The sequence below is a fragment of the Antechinus flavipes genome, chromosome 1, assembly GCF_016432865.1.
Source record: "Antechinus flavipes isolate AdamAnt ecotype Samford, QLD, Australia chromosome 1, AdamAnt_v2, whole genome shotgun sequence".
Classification (NCBI taxonomy): Eukaryota; Metazoa; Chordata; class Mammalia; order Dasyuromorphia; family Dasyuridae; genus Antechinus; species Antechinus flavipes.
In genome coordinates this window covers 665,913,497-665,936,450 of record NC_067398.1, presented here as the reverse complement: position 1 = coordinate 665,936,450, position 22,954 = coordinate 665,913,497, and the positions used below count along the sequence as shown (strand labels likewise).

Genomic DNA, 22,954 nt, shown 5'->3' with positions numbered 1-22,954 from the left:
GGGTTTGTTTGCCTCTATTTAGGCAATCTCGTGGTACCAGGGGGTAACCCTACCTAGGCCAAACTTTCTTCTACTTCTGATTGGCTTAGCCCATTCAGGCTGTGCCTGATTGACTCAGAACTCCTGAGCCTCCATCAGCCTCAACCTTCCCAGGATCAGAGATTCCAGACATGTGCCTGGCTCCCTTGTTTTCCCAACTGCCGATGTCAGAGGGAGTAGAACCAGAGCAGACAGATCCTGAATCTTACTGGTTTTATTATACAGAATCACATCATTTCAGAAATGTACAGGCAGATCTTGAAAACTGCATTCATCATGAGAGCAAGATTTTCTTTTTCTTTCTCCCCCTACTCTTTTATCTTAAAAAATAAAATAAAAATGAAAACAATAAATGATCTTATAACTGAGGAATCCAGTCAGCTCCCAGCAAACCCAACAGCCAGGAGGGGGTGGGACAGCGCCCACAAAAAGTAGAGACTGGCTGAAAGCTGCTGTCCCCTCTCTCATCCCACTTCTAACAAGCCCTGAGATTGTTCTTTCAAGATTAACTCCAAGGAGCAAGAGGAAAGGCAAAGGAAGGATGTCCAAGGATGATGGTGTCCCCAGCCCCAGATTACTGGGTCTCCACACCCAGCACAGGGAGAGAAACATCAGGGAAAGAGAGAGGGTCACACAGCTCCAGGCCTCGGGACTTCTGGACATCTCCCCACTCTTGCTTCCCACAGCCTCCAGTCCCCAAACCGGGCTCATTGCTGGGGCTGGGTGGCAGGAGAGGCTGCGGTCTGGGAGGACAACGGCTCCACGTTTAGCCAAATCCCGCTCTCTGTCCGTAGGATCAGCTCGGGCTTCCTTCGCACCTTCTTGGTCCTGTCCACGGTGAGCCGGAACCGGAGTAAAGTCAGGGCCACAACCACCTTCATCTCGGACATGGCAAAACTCTGACCGATGCAATTCCTGCCCAAGGGAAGGACACAGGATATAGGTCATGACTGAGCCCCCTTGGAGGATGTGGGGAGGGGAAGGGAAGGGGCAGAACAGGAGACTTCCAGCTCTAGGCCCTGAAGCAAAGAAATGGGAGGAATGGGGCTAACTTTCACTCAGCCCCGGATGCTGAAGGAGAGAGAGGAGAGGGACATATCCAGCCATAGGCACTGTGGAGAGGAAGAAGGATGGGGACGGGGAGGGGAAAGCATACACTCAGCCCAGCCGGGACCTCGGCCTCTGAAGAGATGTCCATGAATTTCCCACGTGCAGGCTACTAATGCTCAGGACTGGTCGAAGATGTCCTCCCACCCCTGAGAACAGAGCTGTTTACCTCTCAGATCCAGCCCTGGGGTCGGGGGCAACGGGGTGAAGGAGGGGAACCTCTTAGGGCATCTTGGAGTTTTTAGAAAGGGGGAGCTACAAAAACTAACCCTGGAGACAAGGAGGCAAGAGGCAAGAAAGTTACCTGGGTCCGGCTGAGAAGGGAATGTAGGCCAGTGGGGATCTCTGCTGGGGATTCTCGGGGTCAAAGCGGTAGGGGTTGAACACCTGGGGGGAGACATAGCCAGTGCTGATTAAATGAGGCACCAGCTCAGGGCCCTTCCTCAGTGTCCCAGAGGGGCCTGGCCAGGGGATGTTCTAGTCGAGTTTTTAGGAGAGAAAGGGCATGGGAACTTTACTGACTAATCTACAGCCACCAATGAAATCTTGTTCATGGAGCTGAGAAGAGAGAAAGTGATCTGGTCAGAAGAATAAGTGGATCAGAAGGCATCTCCAGGCTCTCTGGGAGCCAGCTCTAACCTAGCTGGGCGGCAGCCCAGAAGCCCGACCACAAATGTCCTGGTCTTCTCTTCCAGGGTTAAAGGGCAGCTCCCCGGGGCAGATCCAGCCGTCAGGATTCTCTAGCTCTTATGGGAAAGGGAAGGAGCCAAGCACAGAGAACATATTGTTTCTTTACCTTGGAATCAGGCCACACAGAAGGATTGTGGTGGGTCCCATAGATGCTGACCAGGCAAATTGTCCCTAGATGGAGAAAGGTCAGAGTCATTCAGAGGGCTTGGGGGAGAAAGGGACAGAGAGCTTTCCAGCTTGGGTGCAATGAGGCTGCCCCACAAATTATGCTCCCCACGCTGGGGAGATCCAAGAAGTCAACCTGGAGGGATACAGTAGTCAAGGAAGCTATTTTGGTTCAATTTAAGAAACACTTATGAATGGGAGGTCAGTGATAGAAAAGCTATGGATATATTAGATATGTATACAGGTACATAGATATTTATATGTGTATTTTATGTATATGTATGCTCAAAATTTATAACAGCACTTTTGGGGGTAGCAAAAACTGGAAACTAGGAAGATACTCTTCGTTTGGGGAATGGCTAAATTTTTTAAAATCCATTACACGAATGTAATGGAATATTATTCCATTACTATAACTAATGCTATTATTCCTTAATCAATAACAAATATAAAGAATTCAGAGAATCTTGGGAAGATTTCAATGAACTGACACAAAGTCAGAAAAACAAGACTCAATGACTACAACATATGGAAAGAACAAAAAAACAGCAACAACAACATAAGCCAACAACTGAACTTTGTTCAATTATAAATACTAGATATGACTCCAAAGAAGAGTTGAAAAAACACACCTCCTTCCCATATTTGCAGAAGTTACTGACTTACTTTTCACCACAACACTTTTTTTTATTATGATTATTATTTATACAAAAGTCAGAGGTAGAGAGGTTCTCTACATAAGGATAAGGATGGCTATCTAGGGAGAAGGGAAAAAGATATTTGAAATTCATGAAGATGATACAGAAATAAAGCACATAAATAAACATTTTAAACAAGTGTTTATGTACCCACTATGTGCAAAGATCTATCCTGTGCTAGGAATACAAAGATGAATGAGAAACAGAATAGTTGATGCCTTCCTTGACCAGGAGAATACAAATAAGTTAACAGAAGTAGCAGATTATTTGAAGAAGGAAAAAGTACTAACAACTGAGGGTGATCAATAAGACTTTCTCAGAAGAAAGTAGGATGTTGGCACATGAGCTAACTATTGAAAGAAGTAAGGAATTCTAAGAAGCCCAGTTGAGGCGAGAGTGCATTCTGGAGACAGGAGACAGCCTCTACAGGGGCACAAATGTGGGAGATGGAATGCTGAGTCTGGGAACATCCATTGGTTATTTTGTCTAGAATGCCAAATATATGTGAAATGTCTAAAACAACAAGCTGAGTCAGACTGTGAGATCTTAGTTGGCAAATAGAAATGCTTATATTTTATTCTATAGGCAATAAGGGTTTACTGAAATATAAATAGAAAAATAGGAATAAATTACAGGGAATTTGGAAGAGAGGGCATTTAGCAGGTGGATGGCTCAGAAATCGTTCATGTAAAAGAAAGAGATTTTAGAGGTCAGAGATGATTAGGAAATGTATTCTAGGATTGGGAGATTGATGCTCCAAAGGCAAGGAGGTGGGAGATGGAGTGTTGTGAATAAGGAACAGTGAGAAGGTTGGTATGGCTAGACTGAAGAGTGGACAAAGGGGAGTAATGTACAAAGAGACTGGAAAGAAAGTGTAGGACTTAAAAAGCTAAATAGATGAGTCTATATTTTATTCTGTGGACAATTGGGAGTCACTGGATCTGATTAAGTAGATGGGACCATGGTCAGATCTGTGCTTAAGGAAAACCACTTTGGCAGGAATGTGGAAGATGGACTGGACTGGGGAGAGATGAGACAGAGAGGTCAGTGGGAGGCTATTGCAATGAACTAGGCCGGAGGTGATGAAAGCCTGAACTAAGATGACAACTGGGTGAGAAGAGAGAAAGGGTCAGATATGAGAAATGTTAAGAAGATAGAAATGGCAAGATCTGGCAACTAAATAGATATGTGAAGTGAGGGATGATGGGGAGTCCAGGATTAACACTAAGGTTATGAACCTAGTAGACTTGAAAGATGATGCTATCTTTGACAGAAAGAGGGAAGTTGGGAGGAAAGGAAGGTTGGGGAGGAAAGGTCCTGAGTTTTATTTTGAAAGTGTTGAATTTGAGACACCTCAATCTACAGGGCATCCAGTCTGAAATACCCAATAGGCAGTCAGGAATAAGAGGTAAAGCTCAGAGGAGAGAGCCATCATCTGCACAGAAATGATAACAAATCCATGGAGGTTGAGGAGATCATCAAGTGTAAGAATGTACAGAGAAAAGAAGGAAGGAAACAAGAATATATTAAGTGCTACCTATGTGCTGGGCATTGTTCTAATCACTTTACAAATTATCTCATTAAATCCTCATAGCAACCTTGGAGATAGATGCTATTATTATGCCCATTTCACAGGTGAGGAAACTGAAACACCTAAGTTTATATGTTTTATTCGGGATCACACAGCAAATACGTCTTTAAGGTCAGAATTGAACTCAGATTTCCCTGATTCCAGGCTTAGTGGTCTCTCTGGAGAAGGTCCAGGATAGAGCCATGAGTAGTACTCACAATTAGAGGGTGCAATAGGTAGATAAGCCATGAAAAGGAGACTGAGAAGGAGTTAAACAGGTAGGAGGAGAACCAGGAGAGAGCAGTGCCACAAAAAACAAAAAGAACACAGTATCCAGGACACGGTTATGTGTGTATTATATGTGCCAGAGGGGATGACTAAGAAAGACCATCAGATTTGACAATTAAATCAAGCAAGCAGTTGGTGATGAGGGAGGGAGAGTAGGCTATGTGGGAGCTATCTACACACAGAGAAAGAACCCATGACAGGTGAAAAGATTAACGAGAAAATGATATGGAACAAAAGGCAAAGAGAAGAGGATCTAGGAGAGGAGCCTGAGTTTCTTCCCAAGGTTAGGAGACTGGGCATGAAGTGTAAAGGATTTGTAATTTTCATACTGATTCATATGGTATAGGTAAGGAATATACTAATAATTTAGATTTCTCAGCTCTCCCATTTCACCAGCAGATTCTGGCTTGGGAGTCAAAGCAACCTAAAGTAATCAATCAATTCTTGACAATGCTCTCAAAATCACTGCATTCCTATGCCTGTGAGCATTAAGTGAAGCAAATTGAAGACTGTACAACCTGTTCCCATCACAGAACTCTGATTCTGTGCCCTGTTAGCAATCAGAACTATCCCCCAAAGACTTTAAACAATCAGCTTAAGACCTTTTCCCACAGGATTCAAGAACACCTCTATTGTCCGGCATTCATGGGCTTGCTGTGAGAAACCTCTCAAGCCCTGGAAATGATTGTATTATAATCCCCCTTCTCCCTCCCTTCCCACTCGTGATTTATGTATGTAATCTTTGCCTTTACTGCAGCAGGGAGAACTGCAGATTTGCAAACCACATTCCTCACTCTGAAATTAATTAAATTAAGCTGATATTTGATTGCTGGAGCTCCAGTCTCTGTCCTGCTCTGTTTCACCTCTGGTCATCTTCAGGTTAGAGACCAGTCCAGTAAAATTCTGTTAACAAAATTCAGCAAAGGAAATTAAAAAGGAATAGACAATAAGACAGCGAGAACAACTAATAGAAAGCAGTATCCCTAAAACCTAGGGAACAGAGGAGTTCCAGGAGCGTTTGATATCAACAGTGACAACATATGCAGATGTCAAAAAAAAAAAATGATGACAGAAAAAAATCATTTAATCTGACAATTAGATCATCATGAACCTTGAAAAGAGCAGTTTTAATTGAGTAATGGAGTTAAAAACAGATAACAAAAGGATAAGAAATGAGTAAGTTATGAGAAGGGAGAAAGAAAGACAGAGAGAATCAGAGAGTAAGAGACACAGAGAGACAGAGACAAATGAGACAGAGACAGAGACAGAGAGACAGATGAGAGAGAGAGACAGAGAGACAGAGACAGAGACAGAGACAGAGACAGAGACACACAGAGAGACAGAGAGAGAGAGAGAGAGAGAACACTTCTGCATGAAGGAAGCCTATGCATGTTTATAGAGAGCAAAGAATGAATCATTACAAAGAGAAAATCTCATGATTAGAGAGGGGAAATGGAAAGAGCACCTATAATTAGAAAAATGGATGCTACAAAGAAGTTGATTTCTATTCAGTGGAAGGAAAAATATTCTAATTGTAAATGTCCAAAAGGAAAATGGTATATCAGCAGATCCCTTTCATTGAAGGTCTTTAAGCAAAGGTTGGATTTCACGGCTTTGTAGTGGATGTTTGTAGTAGGTAATGCTGCTCAGGGGTCATGTGATGAAACCAAAGGCAGCTAGGTGCTGTCATGGGTAGAGCACTGAGCTCGAAATCAAGAGGATTCATCTTCCTAAGTTCAAAACTGGCCTCAAACACTTATTAGCTGCGTGACCCTGGGCAAGGCACTTAACCCTATGTGCCTCAGTTTCCTCTCTGGTAAGATGAGCCAAAGAAGGAAATTGCAGACCACTCCAGTATCTTTGGCAAGAAAACCCCAAATGGGGTCACAGAGTCGGGTAGGATTGAACAACAACTAATGAGATCAAAGGCCTTATTAAGTTCCTACCCATGGGTATCTCCTGCTATTTGATCCTCCACACTAAGCAACCTGGTCTCACTGATTCCTATCCATGCCATTCTCCTTTCTATGTCTGACCATGCTGTGGGGCCGGCTCAAGGCCCATTTCCTCCATGAAACCCCAGCCTTGCCTGTGATAAATAGGGCTTCTGCTCCTTCCATCCTCATTCTGCTGAAACTGATCTAAGTAACCTACTGATCCTTAAATCCAGTGGCCTTGCTTTAGGTGTCATCTCATCTTCCTTGACCCTTGGACACTCTTCTGTTTCTCCTCATCTCTAATTCTCTGTCTGTCTCCTTCATCTTCTTCTCACCTCCTCAATGTGGGTGTTTCTTCAGGAACTATGACCTTTTCCTCCACCTCCTCATCCTTATCCGTCTGCCACACCCACTTGGGTAGATCCAAGGATGCATTTATCCCACTCATATTCTCCACTTCAGAGGGAATCTAAATTTGATCAATCTCACACCTACACACTACTTTACACCTTTTCTTTATGGCCTCTGGACTTCCATAACCTTAGTCTACTCATCCCCATTATTAGCTTTTCTATAAAAATAGTCAAATAACCTCCCTTCAGTTCCTCCTTCATGCCACTGCCACAATAATCTTCCTAACAAAGAGCTTTAGTGGTGACTCTCCTCTGTTCCAAATCTTCAGTGGCTCCCTATTACCACCTGGAAATAGTTCAGATTCTTCTGTCTGGCATTCAAGGCTCTCCAAAGCCTGGTGCCTTTGCATCCTTTTCTCCTATTACTCACCTCCAAGCCTTTTATTCTTTAGCCAAAATGAACAACTCTGCCCTATTCCACGCATATCTTCTATACTCTCCCATCTCTGTGCTTTTGTTTAAGTTCTCCTAATCCTAGAATGCCCTCATCTTCTTTCTTTTATTGTTACCATTCTACCCATCCTTCAAAGATCACTCAAATGTCATCTCTCCAAGAAGTCTTCTCCCAAAGATTAACAACTTTCCCCCTCAGGCTTTACATGGCACTTCATTTTATACTTTCTAGTGTCCTTATGTAATATCATTTAATCTAGTTTATGTTTATGGGTCTGGTCCCTTAATAAACTGTAAGCCCTATTAGGATCAGAACAATGTCTTTTCTGGGTACAGGACTCTGCACAAAGGAAGTATTTAAAAATGTTTGTGGGATTAAGTAGCACTCCAAATGTCACCCCTTATCCAAAGTTTGCTTTGACATTTTTCTTACTTTACCATGGATGGCTCTTTACCTATTTCTACCTCCCCACTGGGTACCATAAGGTATATAATGCTAGGTTCCTCATCCAGTTTCTGGGTCTGGTTGGGCACAGAGTTGGCTCTCACAAAATCCTGACTTGAACAGGGTCCCTGGGGAGAATCATTCTAAGGCTCAGATTGGTACCTTTGGGGATGATGCGCCCATCGGGCAGCTTGATGTCCTCAGTGCAACGGCGTGAAATGAGGGTGACGGGAGGAAAGAGGCGGAGGCTCTCCTTGATGCACATGGTGATGAAGGGCATCTGGGCCAGATCATCCCTGGGGAGAAGCCAAGTGTATGACTTTTTTATCTCAGGTCCCCCAGCTAAATAGTAAGGACCCCAGGACCAGCTCAGCCACTGACTCAAGGTGTGACTACAATTGTGTTACTTTCTTTCTCTGAGACAACCTTAGAGTTTCCATCTTTATGGTCAATTCCAACTGTAACACCTTGGAATGGTGTTCCACCTGGTGCTTCCCATCCCCATCCCACAGTGTCTCAGTCTCCCTCCCTTCATCACACTACTGCTATATTGGCTTTAAGGAATCAAGAGAAAACTAAGTCAGATCCAGGATCACATTTTGCCTTCAAGGCTTTCATTTCTCTGGGAATATAAGCTCATCCAGTCTCATCCCCAGCACACTTGTTTCCTTCCTCTTCCCACCTCAGCTCTCTGAGTTCAGACAATCTTGGTCCATCCAACTCCTTCCTTTCAATGACTGTTGTCAAACAACTTCTCTCTCTGGCTGACTGATGTTCTATCTCCCCCATCCCAACTCATCCCAGAGAGAAATTCCAGGAGAGCTGCCAGGAGGAAACTCCAAGAGGGATGCTGGAGGCAACAATTAGAATGACTCTCCATACCCCCTCCTGCCACCACCTGCCATTTCACTTGCAAAGACTGGCAAGTCTATAGTCACCTCCTCAGTGTGATCTCTCCTTGGGGGATGTGTCAGGCTAGGAGAAGAAGCTCAGGGAAGCATCTAGCACTTACCACTCAATCTCGTCTGTGTCCCTCCCTTTCATGATCTCCTGGATCTCCTCTCGGCACTTGTCCTGATATTCAGGGTGTCGGGCCAAGTTAAACAACACCCAAGAGAGGCCACTGGACGTGGTGTCATGTCCTGTGGGAGTGAGAAGGGAGGGGAGATGAGAAAAGAAAGAACAAGGTCATGGGATTAAAAAAAATCTCTACCCCTTTCTCACGGATGCCATTGGTGCAAGGCAGCCTTAATACTATCCACTGTCCATTTGCTTCCTGGGTACCCAATTTCCTGCCAGAGTGAATGAGAAGGCAACTAACAGCAAGATAATTCACCTTATCCAACAGCAGTGAGAGCACTGAGCTACTCAAGAAGGTAACAAAGGCAAACCTTGAGTCACAGTCAAAGATATCTGTGTCCTTTCTCTGTTACAATCCTCGCCCCTTGCCTCTAGGAAAATCCTTTCTTCTCTCTTCCCTCCATGTCTCTCCTCCCTTCCCTTCTCTTTTCTTTCCCTTCCCTTTCCTTCTCCAATCCCCTTCTCACTCTCCCAGCAAAAAAAAGAAAAAAAATTTTAGGAATTCCAGGAAATCCCATTTAGAGAAATGTAATGGGTATTGCCAAATTAGAAGACCTGGGTTTAAATCTAGGCACTGATGCCTACCAGCCAGTCGGCCTTCGGCAAGTCATAGGATCACAGGATCATCTCATTGAGCCTCTCAGCCTCAGTTTTCTCATCTGTAAAATGGGGAGAATAATCTTGCTACCAGTCCCAAGGGCAGGGGGAAAGTTGTTGTAAAGAAAATAACCATAACCATTCATATCAATTTAGCACTTATTTGGGAGGCTTCACAAAGTATTCTCCAAAAGTGCTTATTTAATCATTACAACCACTGTGAGAGATAGGTGCTTTAAAAAAACAGGCTCAGATTTGTCAAGATTGAACAGGTAAGAAGTATTTGTGGTGGTCTTAGTACCCAGGTCTTCCTGCCTCCTAGTCGGGTATTCTATCCACTGAACCACACTGACTCTCAGAGTTCAAAGTACACTATGTACCTTAAATGAGATAGACATGTAAGCTATTGGGTTGTGGGTTTTTTAATGTGGAAACATTAAGACATCCTGAAAAGAAAGCATTTTATGCACCCAAATATTGTTAGGGAAAAACTATAATTTAGATTTAAATGAGGCCAGAGGCAGGCCCAGAAAGATCCTGGAATACCCTCAATAGAACCTGCAACCCATGAACCATCTGAATGCTTAACTAATCTGCCCTAAAAAGAACTACATGCTCTTCCAGCCTTAGGCTCAAAATGATTCTGAGACTGGGGTCGAACATCCATCTGGGGTCTGATCACCCTCTGACCGACCTAGGAACTCTGAATACATGGCTTCTAGTATCCCTTTCAGCTGGGTCCTGTGAGCCTCCTCTTCCTTGACTTTTCCAACCCCACTTCCCTTCCTGGGGTTCTCACCCTCAAACATGAAGGTATCTGCCTCTGCTCGGATGTCTTCGTCTGACAGCTGCTTCCCATCTTCATCCTAGAAGGGATTGCAGTTGGGAATGATGGACCTTACCTCTGCCTAGAAGAGGTAAAGGCCAGGAGAAGACACCTGGCTCGCCCTCCAGACTCCCAGGGAAGGGAAGGTTGTAGATGGCACTCACTACCCCGTGCCACGGTGAGGAACAGCAGAGAGGAAGGAAGAGAAGTAGGAATCAATCACCAAGCAATTGTTCAGTCACCGTGTTTCAGGCTGGGAGCTGATGTAAAAACAAAGGCAAAACAGCCCCTGACTTCAAGCAGATTAGATTCTAATGAAGGACAAAGTGCACAAGGAAGGGAGAAGTAGCATGGAAGGACAGCAAGAAGAGGGAGAAGAAGAGGGAAAAGGGGGAAGAGAAGAGAAGAGGAATTTGGAAGAAAAGAAAAAGGAAAGGGAAAGAAAACAGAGAGGAAGGGAAAGGGCAGAGAGGCAAGGAGGGAGATGTGGAGAAAGAGAAAGGATTTGCTAGGGGGTGATGAGTGAGGGATGGTTCAGAGAACTGGCATAAAGTCAAAGTCAGGCTTTGGCCATGACTCCAGCCCTTCCTCACCCCACCCTCAGCCTCCCTTGCTCACCTTGGCCAGCAACAGCACATCAATAAAATCCAAAGTCTTGCCCTGCTTGGACTTGAGCCAGGCCTCTGCCCCCTGCTTGTTGAGAGCCTGCCGCCTCTCCTGTATGACCTCAGTAGTGAAGTGATGCACAATATCACAAGCCTCCTTAAAGCGCCGCCCATCTGCAGTCCGGTAGTAGATGAAGTCCAGATGGTGGTGGATCCGGTACTGGCGCTTCACCACCAGGGCACTCAGCTCAATAATGGCCGTGATGTAGTCACTCATCTTCCTGCAGGGCAGAGGAAGCACCAAGTTACTTGTGGGTAACGGCAGCCTCAAGGGGCTGAGGGGGGACATTGGTCATTCTGCCCTAAACCTATTTTAACTTGTGGATTAGAATCATGGAATATAGAAAGTCAATGTTGGGAAGGCCCTTAGAACCCAGAATGCTAGAGACTGGGAGGGACCTTAGAACACGGAATGTCAGAGCTGGGAGAACCCTTAGACCCTGAAATGCCAGAGGTAAAAAAGGAACATGGAACTTCAGACTGGAGGGACCTTAGAACATGGAATGTCAGAGCTGGAAGTTCCCTTAAAATTCAGGATGTCAGAGCTGGACGTTCCCTTAGACCCTGAAATGCCAGAGGTAAAAAAGGAGCATGGAACTTCAGACTGGAGGGACCTTAGAACATGGAATGTCAGAGCTGGGAGAACCCTTAGACCCTGAAATGCCAGAGGTAAAAAAGGAACATGGAACTTCAGACTGGAGGGACCTTAGAACATGGAATGTCAGAGCTGGAAGTTCCCTTAGATTTCAGGATGTCAGAGCTGGAAGTTCCCTTAGACCCTGAAATGCCAGAGGTAAAAAAGGAGCATGGAACTTCAGACTGGAGGGACCTTAGAACATGGAATGTCAGAAGTGAGAGGGACCAGTTGGGAGAGGTTGGACTAAATGACTTTTAGAGTCATATATGATCCTATTTTCCTTCTTCGTTGTAGAGGGGGAGAGGTAGGAAAAAAGCAATTTTGCATTCACATCTAAAGAGAACCCTGAAGAGGTAGGGGAACATTCAGTTATTTCCTTCCCCTCTCAGTCCTCATTTCCAATCATGGCTGGCCCAGGACACTGAGACCAGAAGCTAACTACTAACTACTCACTCCTGGCAGTCGCTGTTATAGCTAAAAACACATTTCTGCAAGCTGTCCAAGGTCATGAGACTGACGTGCTCAAACATATCCAAGGAGGCCGTGGTCCCAGCAACCAAACGATTCCACTTGGCCTGCCCGAGAGAAAGGTGATACGGTCAGTAAGGGATGGTCTGCTTCCTGCCAACAACAGTGCCCAAGCCCAAGGGCAGCCAGCCAAAGCATAGCAGGATCCACTGAGACCCCGAAAGGATGAAAGGGATAGAACACAAGAGAGCAGGCAGGCGAGATCTGAAGGAGGGGATCACAGAGGTTCGATTGAGAACTGAAAGGGACCTTTAAAAGAAAGCATCCCGTTCAACCCTGCCCCGCTTTACAAAGTAGGAAGCTGCGGCTCAGAAATGTGAAGTGACTAGCCACAGAGCAGAGCCAAGATTTGAATGTAGGTCTTTAGGCATCAACTCCAAGCCTCCGTTACTCCCAGGGAACAGGAAGAAGACTCACATGCATGATATCTGTGCATTGGTTGTAGATCTTCATGTAGGGCTTGAGGATATCAAAGTGAAAAGCCGGGGTTAACATGCGCCGATGACGACTCCATTTATCGCCTTTGCTCAGCAGCAGCCCATCTCCTGTCAGAAGTGATGGAAACATTCTAGTTTCAAGCGATTCAGTGTCCCTGCGCCCCTGCCACCATTTTGAATCGGGAAGATGGTAACATATCTGTCCCTCCCCTAACGCCCATTATTGCCCCTCCCTGCTCAATCACCTTCTCCTGAGTCAGAGACCTAATTCTGACTTCTACTCACCCAGCCAGGGTGTCAGGAAACCATAGAAGAGTTTGTCCTTCGGAGCAATGGCCGCTATGGGGAAAGAATAAGGAGTGTTTGAGGATTCTGTCACAGGTCTGTGATCACAATCCTGTGATTCCCCAGTCCCCCATCTTCACCAGACATGTGGCCTCTGCCGGCTCTGCTTGGGTAGGTCCCCCTTCTCTGACAACAGCCTCTGTATCCACCTCCAGATTGATTCCCTCAATCCTTCTTCCCACCAACAACAAAATCCTTGCCCTTAAATGCAAGCTGATAGTTTGTCTCATATCACAGGCACATCTTAAAATTCAGTTAAATTTTTGGATCAAAGATGGAGTATATGGAAGGGCATCAAAAATTATATATTGATTTTATCAGTGGAGTGGATGCAACGGTGAACAGTGACAACTAAAATGTAATCATTTTAGTCATATTTTTCTGATAAGAAAAATAGCATTTTTATTTTAAATAAAATAATGTAACTCGATGAATCTTTCGTAGAGAAAAAAAAGTATCCGACTGTGATATCGTTTTAGGAAAGTGTTGTTTTTTCAAAGGAAGGTAAAAAGATGTTTTAGATTTTCATTTAATGCTTGCAGTAACTAATAGGAGCCCCATAGAGTTGCTTCCTCTCCTTCCAGTGCTGATGGTAACATCAAATGTACTTTTAGTCTGGCCCAAGCACATGGGACCACCAGCAGTAAAGAATAATGGGCAGATGGATAAAAGCCATTTGGAACCATGCCTCCAAAGTCACTAAACCTTTGACCCAGTGATACCACAACCAGGCCAATATCCCCAAAGACATCAAAAAAAGAGAAAAATGGCCTAAATGTACCACAATAGTTATGGCAGTCCTTTAAATAGTATATATTTATAGCAGCTCTTTTGGGGTAGCAAAGAAACTAGAAACTAAGGAGATGCCCATTGACTGAAGAATGGCTAACTAATAATGGTCTGTGCATATAATGAAACCTGGTTATTCTATAAGAAAGAATGAAAGAGGCAGTTTCAAAGGAAACTGAAAAGACTTGTATAAATCAATGCAGAACGAAGGAGAAAAATTAAGATAATGTTTGTAAAATGTTTGTCAAAACCTTGAAGGGTTGTTTGCTAGTCATTATTATTACATACCATGTACTGTGCTAGTTGCTAGAGACATTAGATATAAAGAAATAAATAATTTTTACTGAAAAGAAACTTATATTATAGTGATAAGACCATAAGAAGAGAGAAAGGGGAAATATGGGGAGAGATAAAAAGAGAGAGATGCATAAATCATATGGATTCATTTTACATAATGTATAGTATATATGCAATGTACATAATGTAGAATGCTAAATCTATGATCCTGACCTTTTTGAGATTCAGTTTACCTATTTATAAAATAAGGATTTGATCCTAGAGGAAATAGGAAACCATGGAAATTGACTGAATAAAGGAATGACCTGTTTTAACAATGCTTAAGAAAAATTGACTGAATAAAGGAATGACCTGTTTTAACAATGCTTAAGAAAAATTACTTTTTGTAGCAATAGTACATAGCATAGACTGGACAGATAAGCAGCACAATGGATAGAGCACCATATCTGGAATTAGGAAGATTCATCTTTCTGAATTCAAATCTGACCTCAGCCACTTACTAGATCTGTGCCCCTGCACAAGTCACCTAACCCTATTTGCCTCAGTTTTCTCATCTGTAAAATAATCAGGAGAAGGAAATGGCAAATCATTCTAGTTTCTTTGCCAAGAAAATTCCAAATGAGGTCATAAAAAGTTAAAAATGATTGAACAACAACAGGATAAACTGGAGTAGGGAGAGGCTTGAGGCTGGGAGACCAGTTAGGAAGTTGTTGCAATAGTGTAAGTGAGAGGTGAGGAGAGCCTGAACTAGGGTGGTGATTGTAAGAATAGAGAGAAGGCATCAGATGCAAGAGATAGCGTGGAAGTGGAAATGACAAGATTTTTTTGAACCCAAATGTATGACTTTATATTTACCCCTATTAAATTTTAATACAAGTTTCAAAATTCTCACCTCTCTGCTCTAGGACCTTAAGTGGCTCAGAGTAATGGGACCCAAATTTCTATCAGAATGGGATAATTTTATCTCTGAGATTTTTTATCCTGATTTTGTCATCCACTATCTCTCATTATTATTATTATTATTATTATTACATACCATGTACTATGCTAGTTGCTGAAACCATAAGTATAAAGAAAGAAATAATCTCTACTGGAAAGAAACATATCATAGAAGATGAAACCATAAGGAAAAAGAGAGAGAAAGATAAGCATAAATGACATGCAAATGCATAATTTATATTGTATATATGCATTATATATAATGCATGTTATATATCCAATTGTACATAATGTAGAGTGTTAAATCTATGATTCTATGATCTCTCCAAGACTCAATTTACCCATTTGTAAAATAAGGATTATGCATTTTATATATATGTATATATATAATCCTTATTATGCATTTATATATATATACACATACACACTAGCAAACCGTTGAGTGAATCAAAAAAGACTTTTCTGCATTTAACCATCTGCAGATCATGACCTCTATGGCCAGGATCATCAGGTTTTTTGGTTTGTTTGTTTTATGGCCCCCTTTGGTGGCCTAGTGAAGCCTAGGAATTCCTTCTAAGAATAATATTTTGTTGCCTATATCCCCTAATTGAAGTCAGTGCTAAATTTTAGTTAGAACTTAGTGGAAAAGAAAGATACTGTTTTCCCTCCATCCAAGTTCACAAACATCTTGAAATCTATAGACCTTGTGAACTTCAGATTAAAATGTCTTCATTCAAGTCATTGATGAAAATGTTAAACAAACAGATCCTTGGGGCACTTCACTAAAGGCTTTTTTCAAGTTCAGGAATATGATACCTCCTGCTGTCATATATATTTGTATATGTATACGGTCCTAAAGACAATCCAATATAGCAATATACCAAAAAAAAAATCCAAACAAAGCTAGAGAAGCCCTTTCCTAATGAGCTGAGAAAATATACCTTGTCTGAAGATTATGGTGTTACTCTTGAATATAGTTCCTGTTTGACTAGTGTCTGTCCTGGATCGGGATAAAACCTGGGCTGAGCATTTGGAGGGTGGGGCTTTGGATGGATGGCCCCACAACAGGCCTAAGGCACTGTGCTCAGAAGCCCGGCGACAGAACACCTATTCTTCAGTGCTACTCCCTGAGGTGACTCATTGGGACCTCAAGCAGTTCCACCCAACGGATCTCTTTGGTCCTGGATTGCTCCATCACTTTGGGAATATACTCATCCCAACACACCCAGTCCCACTGAGTCAATAGTGAGACACGAATATAAAAAGGCTCAAGCCTTCAGTTGATGGAAGCAATGAGTATAGAGGAACAATGTCTTGACTATGGAAGATGCTTAATAATTGCTTGGTAAACCCAAATCTAGTAGTGATTTAATCTGTGATCTTGAACAAAGCTTAAGATCTTTCTGAGCCTCATCAGAGATGAGATAGACAGATAGATCAGAATGAAGATAGAATTCCTTGCCAGCTACTCTCCCTATAGTGGGGGAATGGGGGTACAATTGAACCAGAATGAAGCAAGTACAAAATAAACACAACATAATTTCCAAGAAAGGAGAAGCAAAACAAAGAAAAGCTTTTCCAAGGTCATGAATCTTGAGCTGAACCGCCAAGGGATCTAGCTCCTCCTAAAATGTGGGATTCCAGATCTATGAAATAGGAAGCAAATGAGTAGACTATCCAAGTCAAGCCCCAAAAAAGGGAAGGGAGTTTCTTCTCAACAATGCGACTGAACAACGTGGGACAAAAAAACAACCCACTTGGGCAACAACTCTCCATTGAGACATTTCCTGTGGCCTGGCCCAGAACTTCTAGTGGGTGGGAAGCCTAGGAACGGAGGCCCCTGAAGCTCACAGTCTACTCTGCCAGCAGGGTTCAAGGTCAATTCAACTTCACATTGGAGGCTTCTCTGGCACTTATATATTAACCACAAAGTAGGAAGGAGGTGGAGTGAAGAGATAAGAGGATTATTGGAAGGGGGAGTAGTATAGCTATCCCAGGAGTTTGGGCAATAGGGCAATCCTGTCTCCTTCCTTTCTCTTTGCCACTTTCAGAGAAGTGGGAAATTATCTCCAGTGAATCACATCAGACCCTTAAGCACAAAATAAGTCAGAACCCTGAAATATGTCCTATAGGTCCTATTCACCTCTATTAAAGTTCCAGCTGCTCTCTCAGCATAACAATGAACTTCATGGGATGATAGTTAAGACCTGGGAAAAACCTGAAAGACCATCCTGTTAGGGAAATTCAAATCCTACTTTCCATACTTATTAGAGTGACTCTGTGCCTATGTCTTTTCTAAAAGGAGGGGAGTTATATGGATAACATTTTAGCCCCTTAGAGCACTAACACTATGATCCTATGATTTCTCTGTGATTCACTTTCCCCATCTATAAAATAGAGATAATCAGACTCATGCTACCTACCTTCATAGAAGTGCCATGAAAAAAGCACTTGGAAAAATATAAAGCACTAGAAAAAGGATTTCTAACCCAGGATATATGAATAAATTTCAGTGAGTCCATGAACTTGGATGGAGAAAAAAAATTTATATATATATATATATATATTCTTTTTTAAATTTTATTTTTAATTTATGAAATATAATAAGCATTTCCATAGCATAGTATAATAAAAAAGATGGTTGCTCATGAAAAATGCAAATCTACTATGCACAACTTACTATTCCTTTCAAATATTCAACAAAATTATCATGTAAATTTCTTTTTTTTTCTTCCCATCCTCCTAACCTCTGCCCTAGAGATAGTTACTAGTGGATCAATTGAGGATATGGCTAAACAAGTTATGGTATATTATTGTGATAGAATATTACTGAATTGATGAGTTCAGTGATCTTAGAAAAACATGGAAAGACCTGCATGAAATAATGAAGAACAAAATGAACAAGCCCAAGAAGACATCGTATACAGTAACAATAGTAAATATAAAAGATATATGAAGAAAGATGCTATCTGCATCAAGAGAAAGAACTGATAAATAGAAGTATAGAATCACTTTTTTATTATAGCTTTTTATTTCCAAAACATATACATGGGTAATTTTTCAACATTGACCCTTGCAAAAACTTGTATAGAATCATTTTAAATTCATACATGTGTATATATGTGTGTGTGTATCTTTATTTAATAGAATTTGGTTTTTTTTGTGACCCTTTGTGTTTTATTTTATGCATTTAAAGATATTCTGAGAAGAGGTCCATGGATTTCATTAGATTGACTGCCAAAGGGTACTGATGAAGAAAAGATGAAGAATGTCTGCACTAGAGAAATCTGAACTTGTCATAGAAAGTATAAAGGGAAGAAACAGTAAAGTTAGAGAATTAAAAGAGCAAGACCCCTCCATATCCTATCCCCAGCCCTGGCCCTGAGTTTGCTGGAAGAGAGCAGTTGCACTTACCTGAAGCTCCCAGGAGGGGTTTGATGTAGTCAGGGTGCACCAGGACCAGCAGGGGCAGGAAAGGCCCTATCCAGACAAGGACAATATGGTGCATCGTGTTGAGGACCTGCATTTCGTCTCGGAGGCCTCTCTCATTGGGCAGGTACTGAAATCAATCACACAGATGGCCACCAGTTCCCCCAGGCCTCAGGACTCAGGGGAGTAGGGCTAACTCTAGCATTCCCACCATTCCCCCCTTATTCCAGCTCATCGCGGAAACCTTAACCTTGGAGAACATTCAATCCTCCCACCCAATTCCATACACTTGAGCTTCTAGTTTCTTACCCGCGTGGCCCATTGGACAGCCTAAAGCCAGGAAGACTTGAGTTCAAATTCATTGAGTTCAAATTCAGCCTCATACATTTACTATCAAAGTGACCCTAGGCAAGTCACTTATTTGCTCAGTTTCTTCATTTGTAAAATGAAGATAATAATAGTACCTATTTTCCAGAATTGTAAGGATCAAGTAAGGTAAAATTTGAAAAGTGCTTAGCACAATGACTGGCACATAATAGGTGCCTGAAAAATACTTGTTTCTTTTCTTCCTATCAACCTTTCCTGAATACTTCCAAGGAATTGGAAGCTCACCACAGAACCATGACAACTAGTGGAAATGTAGAACTGGGAAGGGCCTTAGAGATTGTCTTAAGGCCTCTCTGCAACGCATTCCATTATTTAATAAGGCATTAGAAAGTACTTCCTTAAGTGTCATCTATAACCAGAGGGAGAACTAGGGAGTTGAGAGTGACTCAAAACATAGTAATTTCATCTTTTTTGTTGGTTATTTGTTTGCTTGTTTTTTTTCTCTCTTTTTTTTCACTTTTGATCTGATTTTTCTTGTGCATCATGATGAATATGGTAATGTATTTAGAATAATTTCACATGTTTAACTTATATCAGATTGCTTGATTATTGTGGAGGGAGAGAGAAAAAAAATTTGGAACAAGGCTTTGTAAAGGTGAATATCGAAAATTATCTTTACATATATTTGGAAAAATAAAATATATTAAAAAAAAGAAAATACTTCTTTGACTATGATGGATGATTAAAAAACAGAATCTGATGACACAGGATTTGAGTGCAGATCTTATCAGATATCCTTACTACAAATGTGATTTCTAATCACTCAATTTCCCCTTTTCTGAACCTTTTTATTTCAGCCCTAGATCTCTCTCGTAACTTTTACCCACTGAGGCTATAGAGAATGTTTATCCTCTCTTCTATGAGACAATCCTATAAATATTTTAGGACAGGTCTCATGTCCCCTCCCTGACCTCCTGGCTAAACCTGATCCAAGTCTTCCTTATTCGCCCCTCATACACACAGAACATCCTAGTATGAGAATGCCCTCCACAAAACAGATTACAACTACCTGTACCCTAGTAGAAAAGAGAAGTTATTTGGGATGCTTGCCTAAATTTCACAAGTAATAAGCATCAAAAGTGGAATTTGAATCCAGCTCTTCCTCTCTCCAAACTTAGTACTCTATCCTCTATATTACCTGTTTTTCATATTTGCATTTCCAATATTCTGCCATGCCATTGCCAATATAAGTTTATTAAATTGAAGATTTACAGACTTCTCATCATGGTTGCTCTCTTCTGAGGACTCGTGTCTGGAAGGCACTCCTCTCTAATATCTTAGAATCCATAATTTCCTTCAAAGTTCAACCACCATCTATTTTGTATTTATCCATAATAATCACATTGTTTCTCATGGTTAGAATATAAGTTTCTTTAGAGAATTCGTTTTTTGTTTCTGTCTTCCTAATCTCTAGCACAGTTTCTTGCACATAATAGGTACTTAATAAATGTTTGCTGCCTGATGATCAACATCTCTTACTAAAATGTAACATGCAGAATTGACATAATAGTAAAGACTTTACAATACAAAGAACTAATGAGGATGGTTGAATCTAATCACCTTTGATTTGGCTCCTCATACCAGCTGATAATGACTTCAATCAGGTTCTGGTCACACTTCTTTTATCCTATATTACATACTTCAGGAACTAATTAATTAATTAATCCACATGGCCCCATCCCTACACAAATAACAGACAACAGTCCTTCCATGTCTTAATGAAAAAATGTCAAACTCAAATAGAAAGGTGACCACGAAACCACAAATAAGGCTTCCGTGGTGCATATTGACTCAATTACCACATATTAACATTGCCTATGTTTTATTGTTTTTATTTAATTTGTTAAATATTTCCCAATTACATTGCGATCTGGTTTCTGCCAATAAGTAATATAAGCTAATATTGCACGTTTGACACCTGTGCCTAAAGGAACATAAGTCAATGGAGCCAAAAAATGATCATCAAGCAGATAGCTTCCTAGAGACAATGTACTCTGAATTCAGCTCATCCCACCTTCAGACAACTGACCCTCAAAGCCTTTCTAGGTTGGAAGAGCACTTTATCTCAGCTAACATAACTATGGGAAACTATACAAAAATGAAATACCAAAGTAAGATTTTAGGGATTTTCCTCCTGTGTTGTTTTGTATTATATTTATGTAAGTCTCCATTTTCCCTACTAGAGTGTAAATTCCATAAGGGCCCATGGAAGAACATTGAGTTTAGAGATACAGAACTTTAATCCAAATCTGGGGTCTGTCATTTACTCCCCCTGTGACTTTGGACAAGCCTCAATTTCCTTGTCTAAAAAAATAAATGGATTGGAATAAATAACCTCTAAAAAGGGTTATTATTCTATGATATTATGCTCTCTGAAGCAATTAAACACTGTTTGTCCCCTACATGATGTGCTGAATAAAGCACTGGATCCAGAGGCAGGAAAACTTGAGTTTAAATCCAGATTGTGATACTTAGTAGCAGTATCATTTTATGTCATTTAAATTCTGTCTGCCTCAGTGTCCTCATCTGTAAAAATATTAATAGCACTTGCCTCCCAAAGTTGTTATAAGGATCAAATGAGACATTTGTCTAGCCTATAACATTAATAAATGCTTGCTTCCTTCTCCCAGACTTTAGTTCAGTATTCTATTTATAATAGGTATTTAATATTTCTCGAATTAAATTAATACTGAAATATTCAAATAGATCTGTGATTTCATCACGTGCCTGCCCTTCCTGTGGAACTCTGATTTAAAAACTGGCCACAGGAGAGTCATCAGATGTGGAAAAGAGCTTTATTTTCTTTCAACATTGTCAGAATGCCAGCCGGACACTCTAGCTTTCCAACTGTCATCCTCTGCTTTTGCCACATGACCAATCCACACCTCTTCCTGTCACCCAATTCCTTCTTAATGTCCTTTACTCCAGTTCTTCTCTGGAGTTCCTCACTAGTCATGTAGCAGCTTGCCTTCTGAGTGATACCCATCTTATGCTCTTTAGGATACCGGTGTCCTGTATCTTACCGTCAAATAGTAATATTGTCAATATGTAAGAATGAAAACATCGTTCTTTGCTTTTTGTAACTTGGGGCTCAAGCCTGGGCATTTGCATGATTTTCTTGGGAAAGAATTGTTTTTTCTTTATTTCAAAGGGTACTAGCTATTTTGGGTCTTCTTCAAAGAGGTCATTTGAGAAAAAAAAAAGACTTTGGAAAGAAACCTCAGCATGCCTTGAGTATAACCCTATTTCCAACTTCCCACATTAGAGACTTTGGAGAATTTCCCCTTGAGTGAGATTGAAGACTTTTACTTGAGTTAAAATATCTCACCCCCCAGGAAAGTTCATTCATTCTGTGTATTGTCTTGTATGTTCTAATCCATATAATTTCTCTGGTTTTTTGTTTGCTATGTCTTTGAAAAATGAGTTTATTCTCTATTCATTCTTTTGAAGTTGTGTAACTAGCATATGGTGGGAGGTGTATCAAGTCTTTGGATATAGCTTGAGGAACTCCTTTCTGGTTAAGAGATGGAAATCAAGAAAATGGTGTGAAGCTAAAAAAATTATCCCTAGTTTAGCATTATTTAAAGGGGCAGACAGATATAATTCTAGTCCAGTACCTCCAGAAAACTTCCAGTCTCCTATATCCATGCTTCACTATAGCTGAGCTTTTTTTCCCTCACTCTATTTTTTTCTACTTAATAGTATTTTATTTTTCCAGTTACATATAAAGATTGTTTTCAACATTCATTTCAACATTTAAACAATATTTTGAATTCCAAATTTTTCTCTTTTCTTCCCTCCCATTTTTCCATTTCTAAGAGTAAGCAATCTGATATAGGTTATCCATATACAATCATGTTAAATATATTTCTACATTAGTTGTGTTGTGAAAGAAGAATCAAAAGGGAAAACCACAAGAAAAAAAGAAAAGAAAAAAAAGTGAAAATAGTATGCTTCAATCTATATTCAAACTCCATAGTTCTTTTTCTAGATGTGGACAGAATTTTAGAATTATCTTGGATCATTTTATTATATACAGCTGCACCTTTGACAAATTCATGTGAACATGCACATATACTACACATGAGACACTTCCTCTCCAAAAACAACAACAAAACAACAACAAAATGTGCACACACATGCGTGTGCGTGCGCGCACACACACACACACACACACACAATCATTATATTTTCATAAAACATTTGAGGTCCATAAAAGATACTTGCAATTTCCTGAAAACAATTCAACCTGC

General features: G+C 41.2%; 1 protein-coding gene across 1 annotated transcript in view; it reads right to left on the bottom strand.

Moving 5' to 3' along the window:
* Positions 1 to 238: 238 nt before the first annotated feature.
* Positions 239 to 22,954, bottom strand: part of LOC127545029 (ultra-long-chain fatty acid omega-hydroxylase) — a 47,811-nt gene continuing 25,095 nt past the window's right edge. The window contains exons 3-13 of the mRNA XM_051972044.1: positions 18,300 to 18,444; positions 12,801 to 12,854; positions 12,496 to 12,623; positions 12,004 to 12,125; positions 10,867 to 11,134; positions 10,222 to 10,288; positions 8,758 to 8,887; positions 7,908 to 8,041; positions 1,943 to 2,007; positions 1,451 to 1,533; positions 239 to 954 (exon numbers count right to left, since the gene is read on the bottom strand). Coding sequence (XP_051828004.1) covers positions 747 to 954; positions 1,451 to 1,533; positions 1,943 to 2,007; positions 7,908 to 8,041; positions 8,758 to 8,887; positions 10,222 to 10,288; positions 10,867 to 11,134; positions 12,004 to 12,125; positions 12,496 to 12,623; positions 12,801 to 12,854; positions 18,300 to 18,444 — 1,404 coding nt within the window. The 3' untranslated portion in view covers positions 239 to 746. The remainder of the gene's footprint in view (positions 955 to 1,450; positions 1,534 to 1,942; positions 2,008 to 7,907; positions 8,042 to 8,757; positions 8,888 to 10,221; positions 10,289 to 10,866; positions 11,135 to 12,003; positions 12,126 to 12,495; positions 12,624 to 12,800; positions 12,855 to 18,299; positions 18,445 to 22,954) is intronic.